The sequence below is a fragment of the Rhinatrema bivittatum genome, chromosome 13 (genome assembly GCF_901001135.1).
Source record: "Rhinatrema bivittatum chromosome 13, aRhiBiv1.1, whole genome shotgun sequence".
Classification (NCBI taxonomy): Eukaryota; Metazoa; Chordata; class Amphibia; order Gymnophiona; family Rhinatrematidae; genus Rhinatrema; species Rhinatrema bivittatum.
This window is the reverse complement of record NC_042627.1, coordinates 39804979-39826121: the sequence shown is the minus strand read 5'-3', so window position 1 is coordinate 39826121 and position 21143 is coordinate 39804979. Positions and strand designations below refer to the sequence as shown.

At 44.9% G+C, this 21143-nt stretch overlaps 1 protein-coding gene across 1 annotated transcript in view; it reads right to left on the bottom strand.

The window, feature by feature from the left end:
* THSD4 (thrombospondin type 1 domain containing 4) overlaps positions 1 to 21143 on the bottom strand; it is a 1544828-nt gene that overhangs the window by 893735 nt on the left and 629950 nt on the right. The window contains 1 exon segment of the mRNA XM_029575745.1: positions 4634 to 4770. Coding sequence (XP_029431605.1) covers positions 4634 to 4770 — 137 coding nt within the window.

Here is a 21143-nt window from a genome sequence, read left to right as displayed (position 1 = left end):
TGGAATGCCCTTCTGGTGGGGGTGGTAAAGAAAGAAACAGTCAAATTCAAAGGAGCAAGGGATAAACACTGGATCCCTAAAGGCTAGAGGATGGAAATGAAGAAAAGGATGCAGGGTGGTAACCTGCACAGAGCACCAGTTTCTACCCTCAGAAAATAGCTTTTGACACAACTGCAACATCGCTGTTGGGGGGGGGGGGGGGGGGGGGGGGGGACTGGATACAGACAACCATTAACATGGACCCTGATTTTTACGGTCTATGGTTCTGACACGCAAAAATAAGGGGAAAAGTACAGGACAGCTTTTACGGCCAAGTCCCAAATCAAAGAATGTCAAGCAGCACTGTCTGAATTACCAAGAAGGCTCCTCACCCAGTAAAAATGTTGCTAGTAGTAGTTTATAGGTTTGTCAGTTGCTTGGTTTTGAATGACTGTAAATATTACTACCCTTATCATAAGGCTTGAAGGAAACTGCACAGGGAGGCAGTTACTACCCTTGAGAGAAACATAGAGGGATCCTGAATGGAGTGGCAAATCCCACCATACGAAACTTGCTGGGCAGACTGGATGGGCCATCTTTTCCATTTCTGCTGTCCTTACTATTTTACATGCTTCTCAGTTGATCCAGTCTCATCTCCACCCCTCAATGATTCCTCACTTCCATAAAATGACCTCCCTTTGCTCTGTCTGCTCCAGACTCACCTCCTCCCCCTCCTGTTCCCTCCAGTTGGATCAGGAAGCAGAGAGCTGTTGAATGAGATTAAGCATAGCTGAAAGGCAGCAAATCTTCAGCCAACCTGCTGCTCCCCCCTACTCTTCGAAGTTTGCCTAGGCACAGGCCTAACATGCATGCCTATTGATGAACCCAGGCCTGAGCCTTACATGGTTCAATATCTGATCTCTGAACCACATGGATGCAGAAGAAGATAGAGAAGGAGCAACCAAGGTACAAATGCCTGGCCAGAACAAAGAAGGGAGCTGAGGGTGAGCAGCAAAAACATGTTTAAAGCTGTGGAGGCCAGAGAGGAAAGTGGGCCCTGAGGGCAGGGGTATTTCGGCATGTGGCTAGTGTGAATGATGCAGGCGGGGAGGACTCACTCAAGGCAGGGGGCTGAATTTATAAAGATCTAAAATCCAAACATTATCCAGACATCTTAGCCCCCCATCTGGCTACAACAATCCAGAAAAAAATCCAGACAGTTAATGTAGTAGCAAAATCCCAGACTCAGCCATTCTGGAGCTCATGTATTTTTCCAAAAAGGTATTATGTACAGAATTAATAAAAAAAAGCACTAATCCAATCCAGTCTTGTAAGGAACTCTGTGCTTCACCATGTTTCTGAAACCCACATGACACTCTGTATGCAGTGCTGCTTCTATGTAATTTATTTACCAAAGGAAACTAGCTAAAAATGGTTTTCAGCTGCAAAATAAAAACTGCAACCATCATGGAATGAATTTTAAATTAGTTTCTATAATGTGTTGTAAGAAATGTGCTCTCCTGTACTTTCCTAAAACAAAACAAAAAAAAAAAAACAAACTACAGTTACCAAAAGTCCTTTTTTCCTAAAAAAAAAAAAAAATCTTAGACCATGAATTTAAGTAAGTTCCATCATTTTCATTTTGATTTATTATTCCATTCCTGCTGAGTTATTAGTGTTCAACATTTTAGAGAGCTGCCCCTGGTTAGTCATGAATCTCGGTGAATCAAGGTCTGTGAGAATGCTACACGGGAATCACACTTAGACGTGTCTAAGTGTGATTCCCATATGAATGCAGCATGACCAACTGAAGATGGATCAGATTCCCAAGAAGGTGGCTCCAGCCATCACATTCTAAAAATATGTGCATGTATTAAATAGCATATACTAGGGTAAAAAAACAAAGCAGTCCTATAAAATTAAAGAGATTTTGAAAAGGAAAGGAGACCTATGAGTAAAAGCAACAGAAGTAGCAGCAGATTCAAGAAACAGGTAAGTTGTGCTTCTGAAGGATCTAAGTAGTACTTTTGCTTCCTGCTGCTGTCCCGTGGCTACTAGAGCAGCCATTTAAGCAAAGGCCATAAATAGATTTGGTTGGTCCATGAGGTGTGCATGTGTTCTCATGTGTGTGCTATAATTCATGGCTCTTGTACTGTCCCTAAGGGGAATTAGAAGAAAGGTGCTTAAAAAATCCCCAAAGTAATGTTAATTGATACATTGTTTAATGTAAGTCCTATGGCTCGGCAGAGGTGAGTATAGGAATGACCAGTTTGCCACCATGTGCCTGCACTGGTAGGAACTGGAGGCAGCAGCCAAGAGAACAAAGTGTGGAAAAGCTTTTTGTTCATGGGTGACAAGGGGAGTGGGGGGAAATGAGGCAGGCGAGTGATGTAAGCAGCCCGTTCATCTGCTGCTGTGTAAGCAAACAGCCTGGGCAAAGGGCCACCAGGCTGCAGGTGATAAGAGAACCCCTCTAGCAGTGCTTGGCCTCTTGACTCATTAGCAAAAGTTCATCTTTCTTGCCCTTAATTTTGCAGGAGTATTTGGAGCTGGGGAATGAGGGGATGAATGGTTATTGTTGCAGCATTAGGGCACAATCATTGATTTGTTATTCAATTTACAAGTAATGATCGAAGCAAGGTACAATTTAAAATATTCACAAAATAAAATCATACATATAGAGATGTGAATCTGAACCGGAATCGGTTCGGTTCTGATTCAAATCTTATAATTTTTATCGTCCGGCCCGATTGGTTTTTTGTTTATCGGCTGCGCCCAATCTGATAAACAAAAAACCCACCCTGACCCTTTAAAACTGACCCCTTAGCCTTCCCCACCCTCCTGATCCCCCCCCCAAAAATGTTTTAAAATTACCTGGTGGTCCAGTGGGGGCGCGGGGAGCAATCTCCCGCTCTCGGGCCATCAGCTACGGCCTGAGAGCGGGAGATCGCCCCCACTGGACCACTAGGTAATTTTAAAACTTTTTTTGGGGGGGGGGGGGTTATCGAGCCATCGGCGCCATTTTTATTAGTGGCAGCCGACAGCCCGAGAGCGGGCGATCGCTCCCGGGGCTTCCACTGGCCACCAGGTGATTTTAAAACGTTTTTGGGGGGGGGAAGGTAAGGGATTGTTTTGGTGTGCTGGTTTTCCCACCCTCCCCCCAAATAACTCCCGTTAGTGGACACAAACCGATTAATGATTTTTCACGATAAATCGGGGGAATTTCTATTGTATCGCACTCTTTAACGATTGATGATTTAAAAATATCAGACGATATTTTAAACCGTCAAAAAACGATTCACATCCCTCATACGTATAGACTCAAAACAAATAAATGACCTGAGCTAACTGATAGCTGAATGAGATCAAAGAAATGCAAAGATTTAACATAGTAACAGCATATTGCCCCATGTGTCACATATGCATCAACATAAAACAAAAAAGGCCTGATTAAGCAACCTATCCACCTATATTCAAAAATGAGGGAAACAGGTATCAGTCACTCCTGCCGAAAGCCTCATGGAATGTGTTTAAGCTTCTCCCTAAACTGAGCTGTATCTGGTATCTCCAGCAAACCTTTATTGGCCTACCATAAGGCCGTAGAGGATTTGCAAATGCTAAGAATAGATAAGCTAATTTGTGACATCATGCCTATGAGACAGAAGTAACACTTTATATTTTACCCACCAGTAAATTGGCAGTTACTGAAAGTTGGCCAACACAAGAGGAATAAGGAGGAATAAGCTCACAGGATGTAATACTGGTCAGGATTCCCGCTGCACTGTTCTACACTATTTGTACAGCTCTTGATGCATCATGACCAGTATGGCCTCATTTCAGCCTTAGGGCATCTGCCTTTAATACACGACTCAGTCGGTCAATGAATAGCTACACTTCTTAACATCATGAGAAGCGGCTAACAGCGGGTTAGTGAATGCATAGTCTGTGATTAGGTCAGGCTCAGCAACTGGCTGCAAGATAAATCATCCAGCTCCCGAATGACAGGACATATGAGGCTGGCCGGTTTAGAAATAGCAGGCCATCTAAAATAAGCATATCACTTGGGATCAGAGTTACAGGATGGGCCAACATTTGATGAAACAAATCTAGGTTTGAAAAGGCAGACTAACAACAGCTGGATTCTGTCTACCAGGCCAAGAAGCTTCAACAATAATTATGGACTCAATTGAATGATTGAACATGGGGATGAATGTGAATTTCTGCATCAAACCAATGGTAAACTGGAAAAAAAAAAAAAAGCTGGAACCTTCTGCACCATCACCTTGTGCATGGTTTTTGGGAGGTGGGGGGAAGAGAAGCCACACACCCCCTGTTCTTCAGCAAGCTCATGGCTACTATTGCCCAAGTTGTTGCTATTTCTTATATGTACTCTTAAAATGATAAGCAGTACTTTTGGTCACAGCTTGCCTTCAAAATAAAACACAAGGGATTTGAGAGGCTAGACTACTATTAATACATAATCTTTTGCACTATTAAAAACTTAATTATTCCAGTAATTGTATAACTGGTTACAATGAACAAGTATCATACTTTAAATGAAGTCAAAAGCATCAGTGATATCAATAGCAAAGATCCCATCACTGGACCAGCACTTATTGTACAAGATTAGAAAAAAAAAAAAAAAACTTCTTACCTTGCATTGCCCAGACACACAGACGGATGTTCCATTCTGGTCACATGGTGTGCCATCAATTACCTTTTCAGCTTGCCTCACATAGAACCTGTATCCCATTGCCCGGCAATTTAGCTCACACTTCTGATTACCCTGCACTAAGTAAATAAACAAAGGAAGTAAATACTTTCTGCAAAGGCAACAGTTTGTTACCTAATGCATTTGAAACCTTTAGTCATGTTTCAGTTAAAGAGGTTCAACAGATTATAGCTAGAAAGAGACCAAGTTTCTGTAGTCTTGACCCATGCCTCTTTTCTGATTAAGGAGGGTTCACCTTTGACACACTTTTTTTTAGCAATTTGGAGTTTTTCCCAGTAATTTGAAAACATATTTTGATTTGTCTTCTGTTGAAGGATTCTAAACTGGATCCTATGATATTGGACATTTATTATCCAGTTTCAAATCTGCCATTTCTGAGTATAGTCACTGAATCAGCTGTAGCTTAACAACTTTCAGAAATATTGGAGGAGCCTCTCAATCTGGTTTTAGAAAGATTTTTAACACTGAGATATCCTTTTTACTTTGACTGATGATCTATGCAGGTTTATACAAGGGGTTAGATTCTTGGTTGATTCTTCTTGATCTTTCCGCTGTCTTTGATACCATGGACCATGACATTTTATTAAATTGTCTACAGGTCCTCGGAATCATAGGGGCACTACGTTAAATTGGCTTGTTCCTTATTTATTGAAATACTCTTTGTGCATCAGGATAGAATGTGGGTGTTTCCCAGGGGTCAGTATTGTCCCCTATCCTTATTAATATCTATATGCAATCTATGGGATCTCTGATTAGAGCTACAGGGGTAAAACATCTTTCATATGCAGATGATCTTCAGTTATATTGCAAACATGGGCCTAATCATTTTCAAGCTCTTGGGAACTTACATAACTGTAAGATCAGCTTCAGTGGAATACGTTTAGGATTAAACCTTTGAAGACAGAAGTTTTATGGACTAGTAAACCAATATCTTTCCCCATGACTAAGTTGGTTGTGGAGGGAATAATGATGCCAGTAAAGAGACTGTTTGGGTTCTAGAAGTGGTTATATCTGTACTTTCTTTTGAAACTCATTAAAACTGTGATCCAGCCCTGTTTTTTTCATCTGTGTTTGGTATGTAATTTGCATTCTTATATTTCATCTAACTACAGTGATCCATGTACTGATAACTACCTGCCTGGATTACTGTAATTCATTATATACCAGGGATGTGAATCGTGTGATCGATCGTCTTAACGATCAATTTTGGCTGGGGGGGGGGAGGGAATCGGATCGTCGCGGTTTTGTTTTTTTAAATATCGTGTAAATCATAAATCGGGGGAGGGCGGGAAAACCGGCACACTAAAACAACCCTAAAACCCACCCCGACCCTTTAAAATAAATCCCCCACCCTCCCGAAACCCCCCAAATGTCTTAAATTACCTGGGGTCCAGTGGGGGGGTCCCGGTGTGATCTTCCACTCTCGGGCCACGGGTGCGTTGATAGAAATGGCGCCGGCGCTACCTTTGCCCTGTCATATGACAGGGCAAAGGTAGCGCCGGTGCCATTTTGGTTCCTGTCCCCCGACGTCACGAGCATAGGAGATCGCTCCTGGACCCCCGCTGGACCCCCAGGGACTTTTGGCCAGCTTGGGGGGGCCTCCTGACCCCCACAAGACTTGCCAAAAGTCCAGCGGGGGTCCGGGAACGACCTCCTGCACTCGAATCGTGTTGCCGTATTGCAAAATGGCGCCGGCCATACGGCCATACGGCCGGTGCCATTTTGCAATACGGCAATATGGCCATACGGCTGGCGCCATTTTGCAATACAGCCCGAGTATTGCAAAATGGCGCCGGCCGTATGGCCATATTGCCTCCTGACCCCCACAAGACTTGCCAAAAGTCCAGCGGGGGTCCGGGAATGACCTCCTGCACTCGAATCGTGTTGCCGTATTGCAAAATGGCGCCGGCCATACGGCCATACGGCCGGCGCCATTTTGCAATACGGCAATATGGCCATATGGCCGGCGCCATTTTGCAATACTCGGGCCATATTGCAAAATGGCGCCGGCCGTATGGCCATATTGCCGTATTGCAAAACGGCGCCGGCCATATCCGGCGCCATTTTGCAATACGGCAACACGATTCGAGTGCAGGAGGTCGTTCCCGGACCCCCGCTGGACTTTTGGCAAGTCTTGTGGGGGTCAGGAGGCCCCCCCAAGCTGGCCAAAAGTCCCTGGGGGTCCAGCGGGGGTCCGGGAGCGATCTCCTACGCTCGTGACGTCGGGGGACAGGAACCAAAATGGCGCCGACGCTACCTTTGCCCTGACAGGGCAAAGGTAGCGCTGGCGCCATTTCTATTAACGCACCCGTGGCCCGAGAGTGGAAGATCACACCAGGACCCCCCACTGGACTCCAGGTAATTTAATACATTTTGGGGGGGTTCGGGAGGGTGGGGGATTTATTTTAAAGGGTCGGGGTGGGTTTTAGGGTTGTTTTAGTGTGCCGGTTTTCCCGCCCTCCCCCTTCCCCTCCCCCCAATTTATGATTTTTGACGATAAATCGGGGGAATTCCTATTATATATCGCCTCTAACGATTTTTGACGATTTAAAATATATCGGACGATATTTTAAATCGTCAAAAAACGATTCACATCCCTATTACTGGTTTTAAAGCTTCTTCTTTTCAAAAGCTATAGATTATTCTGAACACTGCAGGTAGATTCTATATGTCTATGATGATACGACTGTATTACTCCCACTCTGAATTCTCTACATTAGTTACTGATTTCTTCAGAGCTCAATTCAAAGTTTCCCTATGTGTGTTAAAGGTCTTACATAATCAAAGTCCAAAATATCTTTGACAGGATTTGCCACACTGTCCAAGGAGAGATTTATGCTCTTCCCAAGATTTATTACTGGTGATTCCATCTATTAAAGCTGTCCATTTGATTGAAACCAGATGCAAGACCTTTTCATATATAGGACTGCTTCTCTGAAATTCATTGCCTAGGGAGTTGCAGCCTATATAGAAACATAGAAACATAGAAATGACGGCAGAAGAAGACCGAATGGCCCATCCAGTCTGCCCAGCAAGCCTCACACATTTTTTCTCTCATTCTTATCTGTTACTCTTAGCTCCTTGTTCTATTCCCCTTCCACCCCCACCATTAATGTAGAGAGCAGTGATGGAGCTGCATGCAAGTGAAATATCTAGCTTGATTAGTTAGGGGTAGTAGGGGCAGTAACCGCTGCGATAAGCAAGCTACACCCATGCTTATTTGTTTTACCTAGACTATGTTGTACAGCTCTTGTTGGTTTTTTTTTCTTCTCCCCTGCTGTAGAAGCAGAGAGCCATGCTGGATATGCCTTGAAAGTGAAGTATCAGGCACATTTGGTTGGGGTAGTAACCGCCGTAACAAGCCAGCTACTCCTCGCTTTGTGATTGCGAATCCTTTTTTTTTTCTTCACCCCTGTCGTTGAAGCTATGCAGGATATGCGTGAAGCATCAGTTTTTTGTTTTTTGTTTTTTTTTTTTTTTCCCCCTGCCGTTGAAGCAGAGAGCTATGCTGGAAATGCGTGATGTATCAGTCTTTCTCCCATGCCGATGCAGCAGCGAACCATGCTGGATATGCATGGAAAGTGAAGTATCAGGCACATTTGGTTTGGGGTAGTAACCGCCGTAACAAGCCAGCTACTCCCCGCGTTTTGAGTGCGAACCCTTTTTCTTCTCCTTTGCCGTTGTAGCAGAGAGCTCTGCTGGATGTGTGAAGTATCAGTTATTCTTCTCCCCTGTCATTGAAGCAGAGAGCTATGCTGTATATGCATTGAAAGTGAAGTATCAGGCATATTTGGTTTGGGGTAGACCAGGGGTCAGGAACCTTTTTGGCTGAGAGAGCCATGAATGCCACATATTTTAAAATGTAATTCCATGAGAGCCATACAATATGTTTAAAACTAAATACAAGTAAATGTGTGCATTTTGGGCCAGATTTTCAAAAGCATTTACTCGAGCAAAAACCAGTTTTGCTTGAGTAAATACACTTTACTCAAGTAAGTGGGCTTTTCAAAATTGCTACAATATATGCCATTGAATTGTCCATAAGATTTACTCAAGTAAGTGCACTTTACTCGAGTAAATAGCTTTTGAAAATTGCTACGATAGTAGTTACATTTATGCGCGTAACTCCTTTGAAAATGACCCCCTTTATGTAAGATCACACTTTTAAAGTACAATAAGTCTCTGAAAATATTACACCAGGCCTTAAGACACCAATACATCTCCTATTAGGAAAACGGACCAAGTCAGGCTGCTATAGAGTCCTACACAGAAACTACACGCCAGCAGAAAACCTCACCTGAATCACATGTACTGACCCTCACCTAACAAAAAATAAAGAGAACAAAATGCATAACTAGAAGCATGCAGAAAAAACTGAATTGGAAACTGCAACAAGCCAGAGTCTCTGTATGCAGTGTAACAAAGGAAAAAAGAAACATCACCCATCCTTATAAAACAAATCAAGAAATATAAAATCATCAGCAGTAAAACTGTACTAACAAAAAGAACATATTTCGAAACAGCTGATGAGTGGAATATCCAATAATTAAAAACTCATAAAAAATTTCCAGATACCAACAAAATATTTCAAAATAGCAGACACAAAGATCCAGTAATGAAAAATAATAAGGATACAAAAAATTTTTTGCTCTGCATACCTGGGAACGTTTGATATCCAGGTGTCCTGAGATTGTTCTGAATTAGCAGGAGGCGGGGTGGTTTGCTTGGAACTTTCTCCTCTCTCAGTCACATACCAGTGCTCTCTCTCACACTGGCTCTCAATTACACACCTATACACACATGCTCTCAGTCACTCACATATACACATGCTTTCTCTCACTTATATAGGCTCTTAATTACACATTTACACACATGCTATCTTTTCATGCTTACACACACACACACACACACACACAGGCTTTCAATCACATAAATACATGCTGTCTTTTTCTCTCACACACAGACTCTCATTCATATGCTTACAAACATGTCCTCTCTTTCTCTCATTTACACACAGGCTCTCAATCACATACTCACATGCTCCATCACCTAAACCAGCTCTCAGTCACACACAGATACACATGCTCTTCATCATACATTCACATGATCTCTCTCACACACAAAGGATCTCAATCATACACACATACTCTTTCACACATACAGGTTCTCAATCATACACTTACATTCATGCTCTCTCTCTCTCACAGGCAGGCTCTCAATCACAGACATACTCTCTTTTACATATACAGGCTCTCAATCATTCACATACATGCTATCTCACTCATACACAAAGGATCTCAAACACACATGCTTGCTCGCTCATTCACTCTCTCTCTCCCCCACCCCGGGAACTCGCGGCAGCAGCAGCCTCCTCCCAACGCTAACCTCCTTCATTTTCAGCCCTCGCGGAGGAGGAGTCCCATCGGCCGCGATTGAAGCTCTTCATTTTCCTCAGAGCCGCGCTGCACAGTCTTCTTTTCATCGGACCGACGCTGACCACACTAACGTGGTCTCTTCTTCCCGCGCACGCACCCGATGCTTACCACTTCCGGGCTGCGGGGGGGGGGGGGGGGCGGGAAGAAGAGAGCATGCCGGTGCCGCCGACTCCAGCTGTTCTGCCGCGTTCCGTCCGGGCTGACAGCATTTTAAGCCCGGGCGGAGGAGGAGTCCCATCGGCCGCAGGGGTTGACCTTCTTCATTTTTCTGCGCGCCTCCCTTCTGCTCTTCGGGCCGACGCTGACCACACTAGCGTGGTTTCTTCTTCCCGCGCACACACCCGATGCTCACCACTTCCTCTTCCGGGGGGGGGGGAAGAAGAGACCATGCCAGTGCCGCCGACTCCAGCTATTCTGCTGCGTTCCGCCCGGGCTGGCGAGGACCGGGAAGCAGCTGGGTCAGCGGGGGACTGGAAAGTGTGGCGACACACTGATTTAGATTTGACTGCGAGCCAGATGCAGCCATCAAAAGAGCCATATCTGGCTCGCGAGCCATGGGTTCCTGACCCCTGCTATAGACGATTACTTAATTTTTCATAAACTTTGTAAGTCCTAGTTATTTAGGGCTGCATTTGGTTACTTGGAATGGTTAGGTAATGCTTGTAATTTTAATGTAATAAATAGGTTATTCAAGTTGTATTTAAATTTAGTTTTAGCTTGTTTTATTATATGTATGGTTTAATATTTTAGATTGCTTATTTATTTTTGTTTTATGCTGGTGATATGCTTTATTTAATGCTGTATGTAATGTTCTTGTCTAGAGCCTTGCTGGAGGGGCAGTTTTATAAATGTGAGTAATAACTAACTAAACAAACAGCACTGAATGCAAATAAATGTATTTATTTATTTATATGCTGCTTAAACCAAGGCCCTACGTGGCATATAAAATAACTCAGATAAATCTATACTTAGTCAGATAAGTCCAAATTAACTGGTTAAGTGAAGTTTGAATATTGGCCTCATAGTGTCCATACGTTTCGAACTTTAAAATTGATGCTACAACATAGTGAACATTGGTCAAAAATAAGCCCACAGGAATTCATCAGCATAATACTTAGTTTTACTTTAAATGAAAACTTCACTACAAGCGGTCCTGATACATTTCATAAACTTCTTCCAACTGATGGCAATGGTGTTTACTCTGTTTGATGCCCATATTGTAATCCGTGAATAAATGTTTGGATGATAGTTTTAGTGTGATTAAACATTTAGCCCATCACATTTTTTGTTTTGTTTTTTTTTATCTTAAAGACCAACTTTTCCATTAACTCTGGTGCCAGCTGTGAATAATGTGGACTCATGATGACCTCTAGCTATTGAGAATACCCATTGACTAGACATTTTGGTTGGTGGAAAGAAAAGGAAATGCTGGGCAACTTAGGCGCTGCCTTGTGCACTCAATATGCCACTAGGTCTGTGGTCATTAACTCAATGTGACTGAAATTTGTGCAGGGGTCTCATTTGCTGGGAGTGATATACAAGTCTCTGCTGCAGACTACTGAAGCAATGGCGTGTGTCAGGAGAGTTTGTTCTGTGATGGCCACAGGGCCACAGGAAGGAAGATAAAGATAGAAATGAAGTGTAACTGATAGGATGCTGCTGACAACAGAACTGCATGGAAAGCCTGCTAATTTCTCTGCTGCATCCCCACTGCCCCTTTGCCACATGAACTCCCATTTCAGCAACTTAACTTCCCCTTCCAGTAAACTAGAGTACTCTTTTTAATTTACTTTGATTTATATTCTGCTTTTTCAGGCACTTCAAAGTGGATTACATACAGGTACTGTAGGTTTTTCCCTATCCACAGAGGGCTTACAATCTGTCTATATCAGAGGCAATGGAAGATAAAGCAACTGCCCAAGGTAAAAGGAACAGCAGCGGGAATGGGTACAAGCATGGAGTGTGAAACTCCCTTTTATCCAGCTGTGTGAGGAGTTTAAGTCAATTTTGTAGTTGCATCTGCAAGGAGGACACAAGCACCAGCACCTCTGGTTCCAGCCCTTGTTCCTGCTGGAAGTGGGCTTCATGACTTGTATGCATCATGTGTAACCAATCCTGATACCCCAGGAGGTGATCTATACCTTTCTTGGTGTCCACAAACAATTCATGAAGAAATGTTTGTTGCTCCTTTAACCTCACTATCATCAGATACATGGAATTTTATCTGATATCTATATTCTGAATAAGATGGTGCACTGGTGCTCACTGCTTTGTTCTTCTCACAAATTTCTACTCCTCAGTCTCCAGTTAAAATACCCATTATTTTCCTGTATCTCTCTATCATTTCTTGCAGGGCAAAGCTGCCAGTTTTGTTGGCCCCCAGACCAAGGACATCCCTTACTGCCAAGTGTAGCAACTGTGCAAAGCATTGGATCCCCTGGTAGCCCTAATCACCTACCTCATGTTCCTGCAGCTGTCTAAAAACAAATAACTCTGGTACATCCATGTGCTTCCAACCTAGCCACCAGTCTTTATCATTATCCTTATTGCTGATAACATATGGGCTGAGGTATGGCTATAGTCCATCACCTAGGTGTGTAGTACAACCCACCAGTCCTCTAGTGGTACACCCCTCACTACTGTTGCTGCCTGACTCTGCCTCATCAAGCTGCCATCAATGTGCTATCCTCTCCATATTGGCCAACTTGCCTATACCCGGCGACGGTTGAAGAGCGCCTCACCATCAGGCGCCGGCGAGTGGGGAGGCCACCCTCCATCCTGGGCCCCCGCGAGAACTGAACACCAAACTGAATGGCAGGGGGAAAAAAGATACGGAACCAACAGCAGGAGGTGAGGGAAATGAATGACTGCGATGCAATGTGTGACCACGCCCCCCCCCCCTGACGTCACTGGGAGCCCCGGCGATGGTTGAAGAGCACCTCACCATCAGGCGCCGGCGAGCGGGGAGGCCACCCTCCATCCTGGGCCCCCGCGAGAACTGAACACCAAACTGAATGGCAGGGGGAAAAAAGATATGGAACCAACAGCAGGAGGTGAGGGAAATGAATGACTGTGATGCGATGTGTGACCACGCCCCCCCCTGACGTCACTGGGAGCACCGGCGACGGTTGAAGAGTGCCTCACCATCAGGCGCCATGCGTCGCATGCCGAAGGGGCGCAACAAAGGGGCTCTCCCCTTTGTGCACCCCTTCGTGCAACCCTTGTGCTTCTAAAAAAAAAAAAAAAAATCTTTTATATTTTTCTGTAATTTAACCTTTATTCCAATTCTTTACCTTTTCTTTTCGCTTGTTAACAATTTTAATTAGAAGTGTTCATTGTATTAGACTATGGAAATTTATTTCCTGCTATTCTGTTTAATGTAAACCGGTATGATTTACATCGGATGTAAGAATGTCGGTATATAAAAATTAAAAATAAATAAATACATATCTGGCTGTGGCACTCAGTGTATAGACTGCAGATTACTGGCCTACTAAAGATTGTTCTTGAGGGCACTTTGTAATTGGGGGCTAAGAGGTGCAGTAGCTGTTTAAATTTCATGTTCTCAACCACCTCCAGGCATTGGTCATCCAAGCAATCATGTCCCCAAATGCACCATGTCCCCACCTCCAATGCTGCCTGCCTCTTTTCCAGGGATACTGATGTGGAGCACCATTTCATCTGCTCTATGGTGACTTGCCACTGACATGGGGTTGGGAGATGTTGGCCTGTCACCTCATTGGGGGAAGGGGCTGGCACAGGAGTCAGCTTGAGAGATGGCCTTCCCCTTTGATGTGGCTTTCCTGCTGCTTTCATTGCTTTGAATGGAGGACATGATCCCTAGTACTGGCCTCCCCTGAAACCAACACTAATTGAGTATTCTTTATTTTATAAATGATACTGCAGGTTTGTGTTTGAAAAATGGCCCCAGTACTTTTCCTCTACTGAAATCCTTCCAACAGCGAATGCATTCTGGAAAATGCTGATCCTACATAACTAAAACATGCCTCCAGACTTGTGATATCTTGTGGGATCCCCTCTTTGGATGCTTGAATGTTGATGCTGGGGTTGAGAGGAGACCAGGAGATAAAAGGCTAGAGGCATCTTTCATGCTTTTGACTACTTGCTATTCCTGGGAAGGATCTTGGCCTTGGCAGTATCATTTACTGCCTCCATGGCTATGCAACATGAAGCTTTGCACTGGATGTCACAATAGTAATTAGGTTCTCCATCTCAGCTACCAGAATTTCAATATCCCTTTTCTCTAATTCTTCAAAACTCTCACATAACTCATCTAAATCAGTATGTATTTCAAACATCTGCTGCAAACACTGGTCAGAAGAAAGCTGTGCAGGCTTTAGTTGATGCCCCACAACTACTGACACACCCCACTCACTATTTATGTTTGTTTTATTGTAAATCGCTTTGATATTCTATGAAAGACTGTTTAAAAAAATAATAAAACTAAAGAGTGGAGATGGGAGCAGGTGTCTGCTATTCCATGTTCTCACCCAACCCTGCATCTCTATTTATTTATTTGAAGTATTTAGATTCTACCAATATCAGAAAAGACTGTAGCTTGTTCCCTTCTCTTAAAAAAAAAAAAAAAGGAAAATCTCTTGATCTTAACAAGGTGGCTTCTAGTCCTCCTGATCCTACGACTCTCACCACCACTTTTATGTGTGCTGGCCTCAGGTCTCTTCGGAGGAACAGCATTCCCATTTCCTTTCCCATCACTACATTTGCCTTTTGATGCCAGTGCATGATAGAATTTATTAAAACAGATCACTACTGAGTAGGGGGTTTTAGTGCTACAATATACACCCAAGTGTGGAAACACCCAGATTGCAGACCAAAGATCCGCTTTTGTTACAGAACTCAGTGAATTGCTGATGCTTGCTATCTATCCGAAATCAAGCTTAGTGCAAGAGTTAGGGATGTGCAGAGCAAAATTTTATATTCATATTTCTTATGTCCGAAAGGGGGTCCCACTTGCGGTCAATATGGACATAAAAAAAATTCAATGAGTTGGGTATATGTACATATGTCGCCCATTAAAGTCAATGGGGGAAGGATTTCCAGCCTATTTTTTGGCTGCAGAATTGTGGTTTTCTTATCAATTGGCCCAGGAGAGAGTTCCCTTTCCTTTGTGCAGGGAAGTACTCCCTGGAAAGGGTCCACCCTAGAGTTTGTGTGTACCCGGTGTTTACATTGGCGTCCAGTGAATATCGTTGGCGTCTAGTGAATTCCGTTGGTGTCTAGTGAATTCAGACGGTACTTACGCACTTCAGCAGATGACAAAGGAATTGGAGGATCTCTCAGAAATAAGAATACGTGTGGGAAACACAAGGTCTGGATGAACAGGCAGGCACAGCAATGGAGTTAAAACAGCAGTAGGAACACAAGGCCTGGATGAACAGGCACTTCATTCGAGGACAGAGGTCAATCCCAGCTAGGGACACAAGGCCTGCATGAACAGGCACAGGAACTATGTTAAAACACTGGTAGCTCGCCAGCATCTTTCTGATGCATGCTAGAATATTGGCAGCGGTATGGGCATGGTCCGTCAGGTGGGTGTGCAGTAAAGCCCACCTCCACCACTCATGCTTGTTCAGGGAAGGACTCCCTGGAACGGGGTCCACCCCTAGAGTTGTGTGTACCCGGTGTTTACATTGGCGTCCAGTGAATATCGTTGGCGTCTAGTGAATTCCGTTGGCGTCTAGTGAATTCAGACTGTACTTACGCACTTCAGCTGATGACAAACGAATTGGAGCCTAGGATCTCTCACAAATAAGAATACGTGTGGGAACACAAGGCCTGGATGAACAGGTACATCATTCGAGGACAGAGGTCAATTCCAGCTAGGGACACAAGGCCTGCATGAACAGGCACAGCAACCAGGTTTAAAACACTTGTGGGAACACAAGGCCTGGATGAACAGGCACAGCCACTGAGTTAAAACACCTGTGGGAACACAAGGCCTGGATGAACAGGCACCGCCACTGAGTTAAAACACCTGTGGGAACACAAGGCCCGGAAGAAGGGGCACAGCAAACCTGAGTTAAAACACCTGTGGGAACACAATGCCTGGATGAACACGGATACTCGGATAGTAATTATGTGTTTTTTTAATGTATTTATATTCTTATTCGAAAACGTTTCTAGCACGTCATACTTGATTACACTCAGGTACTGTAGGTATTTCCCTATCCCCAGAGGAACACAAGGCCTGGATGAACAGGCACCGCCACTGAGTTTTAAAACACCTGTGGGAACACAAGGCCTGGATGAACAGGCAGGCACAGCAATGGAGTTAAAACACCAGTAGGACATGGATGAACACTGATACTCGGATAGTACAATTTTTTTTTATGGATTTATATTCTTTTTTAAAAAGTTTATAGCACTTCATTTATTTTTAATTTATTTGTCATTTTTATATACTGACATTCTTGTATTCAATGCAAATCATACTTGCTTACCACTCAGTTACTGTATGTATTTCCCTATCCCCAGAGGAAACACAAGGCCTGCAGGAACGGCACAGAACGGAGTTAAAACACTTGTGGAACACAATGCCGGGATGAAGAGGCGCAGCAGTCGAGCACAGAGGTCGATCCCAGCTAGGACACAAGGCCTGGATGAAGAGGCACATCATTCGAGGACAGAGTTCAATCACAGCTAGGGACACAAGCCGCGGAGGAAAGACACTAACCAGGATCCTCCAAGCCCTCATTTCTCCAAATTAGACTACTGCAACTCTACATTTCTTGGACTCCCTTCCTCATACACAAAACCACTCCAAATGGTTCAAAACGCAGCAGCCCGTTCTAACTAACAAACACTAGGAAAAGAGACCACATTTCCCCAGTCCTAAAAGACCTCCACTGGTTACCAATTCAGTTCAGAGTCATTTACAAATCCATCACCTTGATATACAAAATCTTTCACCAACACACCATAATCGACCTACAATTCCTCTCCGTTTATACAAATGCACAAGACCGACCAGGGAAGCCTACAGAGGATGCCTCCTTGTTCCACCCTCCAAAACCACTTATCACAGCACCTTTAGAGATTGAGCCCTTTCCACAGCAGGTCCACCGTTATGGAACTCCATCCCCCCAGATCTCAGAAATGAACCTTGCCTCCTAACCTTTCGGAAAAGACTCAAGACATGGCTTTTCAGGCAATCCTTCCCGAACTGCACCTAACACCATCAATAATTCTCAGCTCAGAAGCTGTAATATATTGGACACCATATTTGTAATGTACTCTTGTATATTTTTATATTCTACACATGTATATAATTAACCTCCTCTATCCTCTTTATTTCTTACACTCACCAGTTCATAGCCCCAGTTAATTGTAACTGCATCTCTTCACCACGTGTATTATATGTTATAGGGTGTTTTCTTTGCACCCCTGTTTTCTGTAAAGCGACATCATGTGAACCGATGTCATGAATGCTGGTATAAAAAAACCTTAATAAATAAAATAAATAGTAAGTACCGCAAGGGAAAGTTGAAAACAACTTTGAAGAGGGAGTTAAGAGGGCGTGAAATTGTAAAGAGGTAAATGGGTGGGGTCCGTGCAGTCCGCCCGCAGGATTCAACCCGGCGGGTTCGTCGGGACCGGGGTTTCGGCGGATCCCCCACCCCTTTCGCGGGGGGGGGGGAGGGGCGGGGAACGCCTCCCAGATGGCCCCGGCCCCCGCAGGGCGCATTTCCTCCGCGGCGGTGCGCCGCGACCGGCTACGGGTCGGCTGGGAAGGCCCAGGGGGGGCAGGTGGCCCGCTGCTCCGGCGGCGCGTGTTATAGCCCCCCCTCCCGGCGTTTCTCCTCCTTCCCCTCCTTTGGCAACTGTTAACTTGTCTTAACCTCATTCACTACATCTATGCAGACGATGTTCAGATTCTTATTCCCATAACAGAATCTATTAACAAACTTGGCTATTCTTACAAGCCTTCCCTGATCCTTCAAACTTTCACTAGATAAGTACAGCTACTCAGCTTTGAATATGGAACTTCGCCCCTCCAATATTCTCCTCATTTAGCTACCCTACTTATGCACTTCAGAAAATGACAAGGAATTGGAAGATCTCTCAGAAATAATAATACGTGTGGGAACACAAGGTCTGGATGAACAGGCAGGCACAGCAATGGACTTAAAACACCAGTAGGAACACTAGGCCTGGATGAAGAGGCACATCATTCTAGGACAGAGGTCAATCCCACCTATGGACACAAGCCGCGGAGGAAAAGAAACTAACCAGGATTCCCTCCGTATCGGCGAGTGAAGAGGGAAGAGCCCAGCGCCGAATCCCCCGCTCGTCCGGCGGGCGCGGGAAATGTGGCGTACGGAAGATCGCCTCTCTGGGCCTGCTCGGGGGCCCAAGTCCTTCTCATCAAGCCTCAGCCCGCGGACGGTGTTAGGCCGGTAGCGGCCCCCAGCGCGACGGGACCCGGGTTTTCTCGTCGTAGTCTGTTTGTTTGGGAATGCAGCCAAGTGGGTGGTAAACTCCATCTAAGGGTAAATACCGGCTCCGGCGCCTGTTATTGCCCCCCCCCCCCCCAGCAGCAGCTTCGCCGTTTCCCCGGACAAGGGTCCACCTCCAAGTTCAACAATTTCTTACTCTTTACTTTGTCTGTCGAGGCTTGACGTCTCTAAAGGGTTTGACCTGGAATGCTGTGCATGTCCATCCAATATCGCATACAATATAAAGTGGCATGTTTAATTCAAAATGTTGTACACGGGGAGATCTCAGAAATGAACCTCGCCTCCTAACCTTTCTGGAAAGACTCAAGACATGGCTTTTCAGGCAAGCCTTCCCGAACTCCACCTAACACGCACCATCAATAAATTCTCTGCTCAGAAGCTGTATATATTGTATATACAGGTGGCCCGCCGCTCCGGCGGCGCGTGTTATAGCCCCCCCTGGCAGCAGCTTCGCCGTTTCCCCCCCGCCGTTTCCTCCTTCCCCTTTGCCAACTGTTAACTAGTCTTAACCTCATTCACTACATCTATGCAGACGATCTTCAGATTCTTATTCCCATAACAGAATCTATTAACAAAACCATCGCACTTTGGAACAACAGCTTACAAGCCATCACTAATCTCCTCAACAGTCAAAGCATGAGATCTTATTAAGAAACTGACATTATCCTCAACAAATTCTTACTCCTAGCAAAACCTCTACCAAGTAAGTACACAGGGGTCTGTATTTTCATACCCCAGTGGCTTGCTGTTTGAATACCGCTCTTGCCGTACCGACCCGCAGGAACCACCTAGGGACACAAGCTGTGGAGGAAAAAGAAACTAACCAGGATTCCCTCCAGTAACGGCGAGTGAAGAGGGAAGAGCCCAGCGCCGAATCCCCGCCTATCCGGCGGGCGCGGGAAATGTGGCATACGGAAGACCGCCCCTCCCAGCGCCGCTCGGGGGCCCAAGTCCTTCTGATGGAGGATCAGCCCGCGGACGGTGTTAGGCCGGTAGTGGCCCCCGGCGCGCTGGGACCGGGTCTTCTCTGAGTCGGGTTCTTTGGGAAATCAGCCCAAAGCGAGTGGTAAAACTCCGTGTAAGGCTGAATACTGGCACGAGACCGATGAAACAGCTAGTAGCAATCGGAAATCTCTGGATTGGCGCTCGCCTGGTTCAAATTGTTGCTAACCAACAGAGGTTATAAGGTAAAAAATCCAGAACAAAGAATCACCACGCCACAACTCGGCCATCGGAGTCCCACAAGGTTCCTCTTTATCCCCTAAACTCTTTAATATTTACCTCCTACCACTCTGCCGACTCCTTACCAACCTCAATTTAATACACTTTCTCTATGCAGACGACATCCAGATCCTGATCCCCATCAAGAATCATACACAAAAACCCCTCGAATACTGGGATTCCTGTCACCTAGAAATCAAAAGCCTCCTCAAAAGCCTAAATCTGGTACTAAACTCCTCTAAAACTGAAGTATTACTCATAACTCCTGACAACAATCTCACAGCTTGTCTCCCAACCAACCTACAAACTACTCATGTGAGGGATCTAGGTGTGCTAATCGACAATTAACTGAACTTGAAATCCCATATCAATAAACACCAAAGACTGCTTCTATAAACTGCAAGTTTTAAAAAAGGATAAGACCACTCTTCCACGCCAAAGACTTCAGAACCATCGTCAAGCCCTCATTTTCTACTACTGCAACTCTACATTACTTGGACTCCCTTCCTCATACACAAAACCACTCCAAATGGTTGAAAACGCAGCAGCCCGTCTACTAACAAACACTAGGAAAGGAGGCCACATTTCCCCAGTCCTAAAAGACCTCCACTGGTTACCAATTCAGTTCAGAGTCATTTACAAATCCATCACCTTGATATAAAAAATCATTCACCAACACACCATAATCGACCTACAAATTCCTCTTCGTTTATTCAAATGCACAAGACCCACCAGGGAAGCCTACAGAGGATGCAATGCCGGTATAAATAAATAAAATCAATAAGTACGTAAGGGAAAGTTGAAAAAAACTTTCAAGAGCGAATTCAAAAGGGCGGGAAACCGTTAAGAGTTAAACGGGTGGGGTGCGTGCAGTCCGCCTGGAGGATTCAACCCGGCGGGTTCGGTGGGACCGGGGTTTTCGGCGGATCCCCCACCCCTTTCGCGGGGGGGCGGGGAACGCCTCCCGGACGGCCCCGGCCCCGTCCAGGAATAAAAAAATAAAGTAAATCAATAAAATCAATAAGTACGTAAGGGAAAGTTGAAAAAAAAACTTTCAAGAGCGAGTTCAAAAGGGCGGGAAACCGTAAAGAGTTAAACGGGTGGGGTGCGTGCAGTCTGCCTGGAGGATTCAACCCGGCGGGTTCGGTGGGACCGGGGTTTCGGCGGATCCCCCACCCCTTTCGCGGGGGGGCGGGGAACGCCTCCCGGACGGCCCCGGCCCCGTCCAGGAATAAAAAAATAAAGTAATCAATAAAATCAATAAGTACGTAAGGGAAA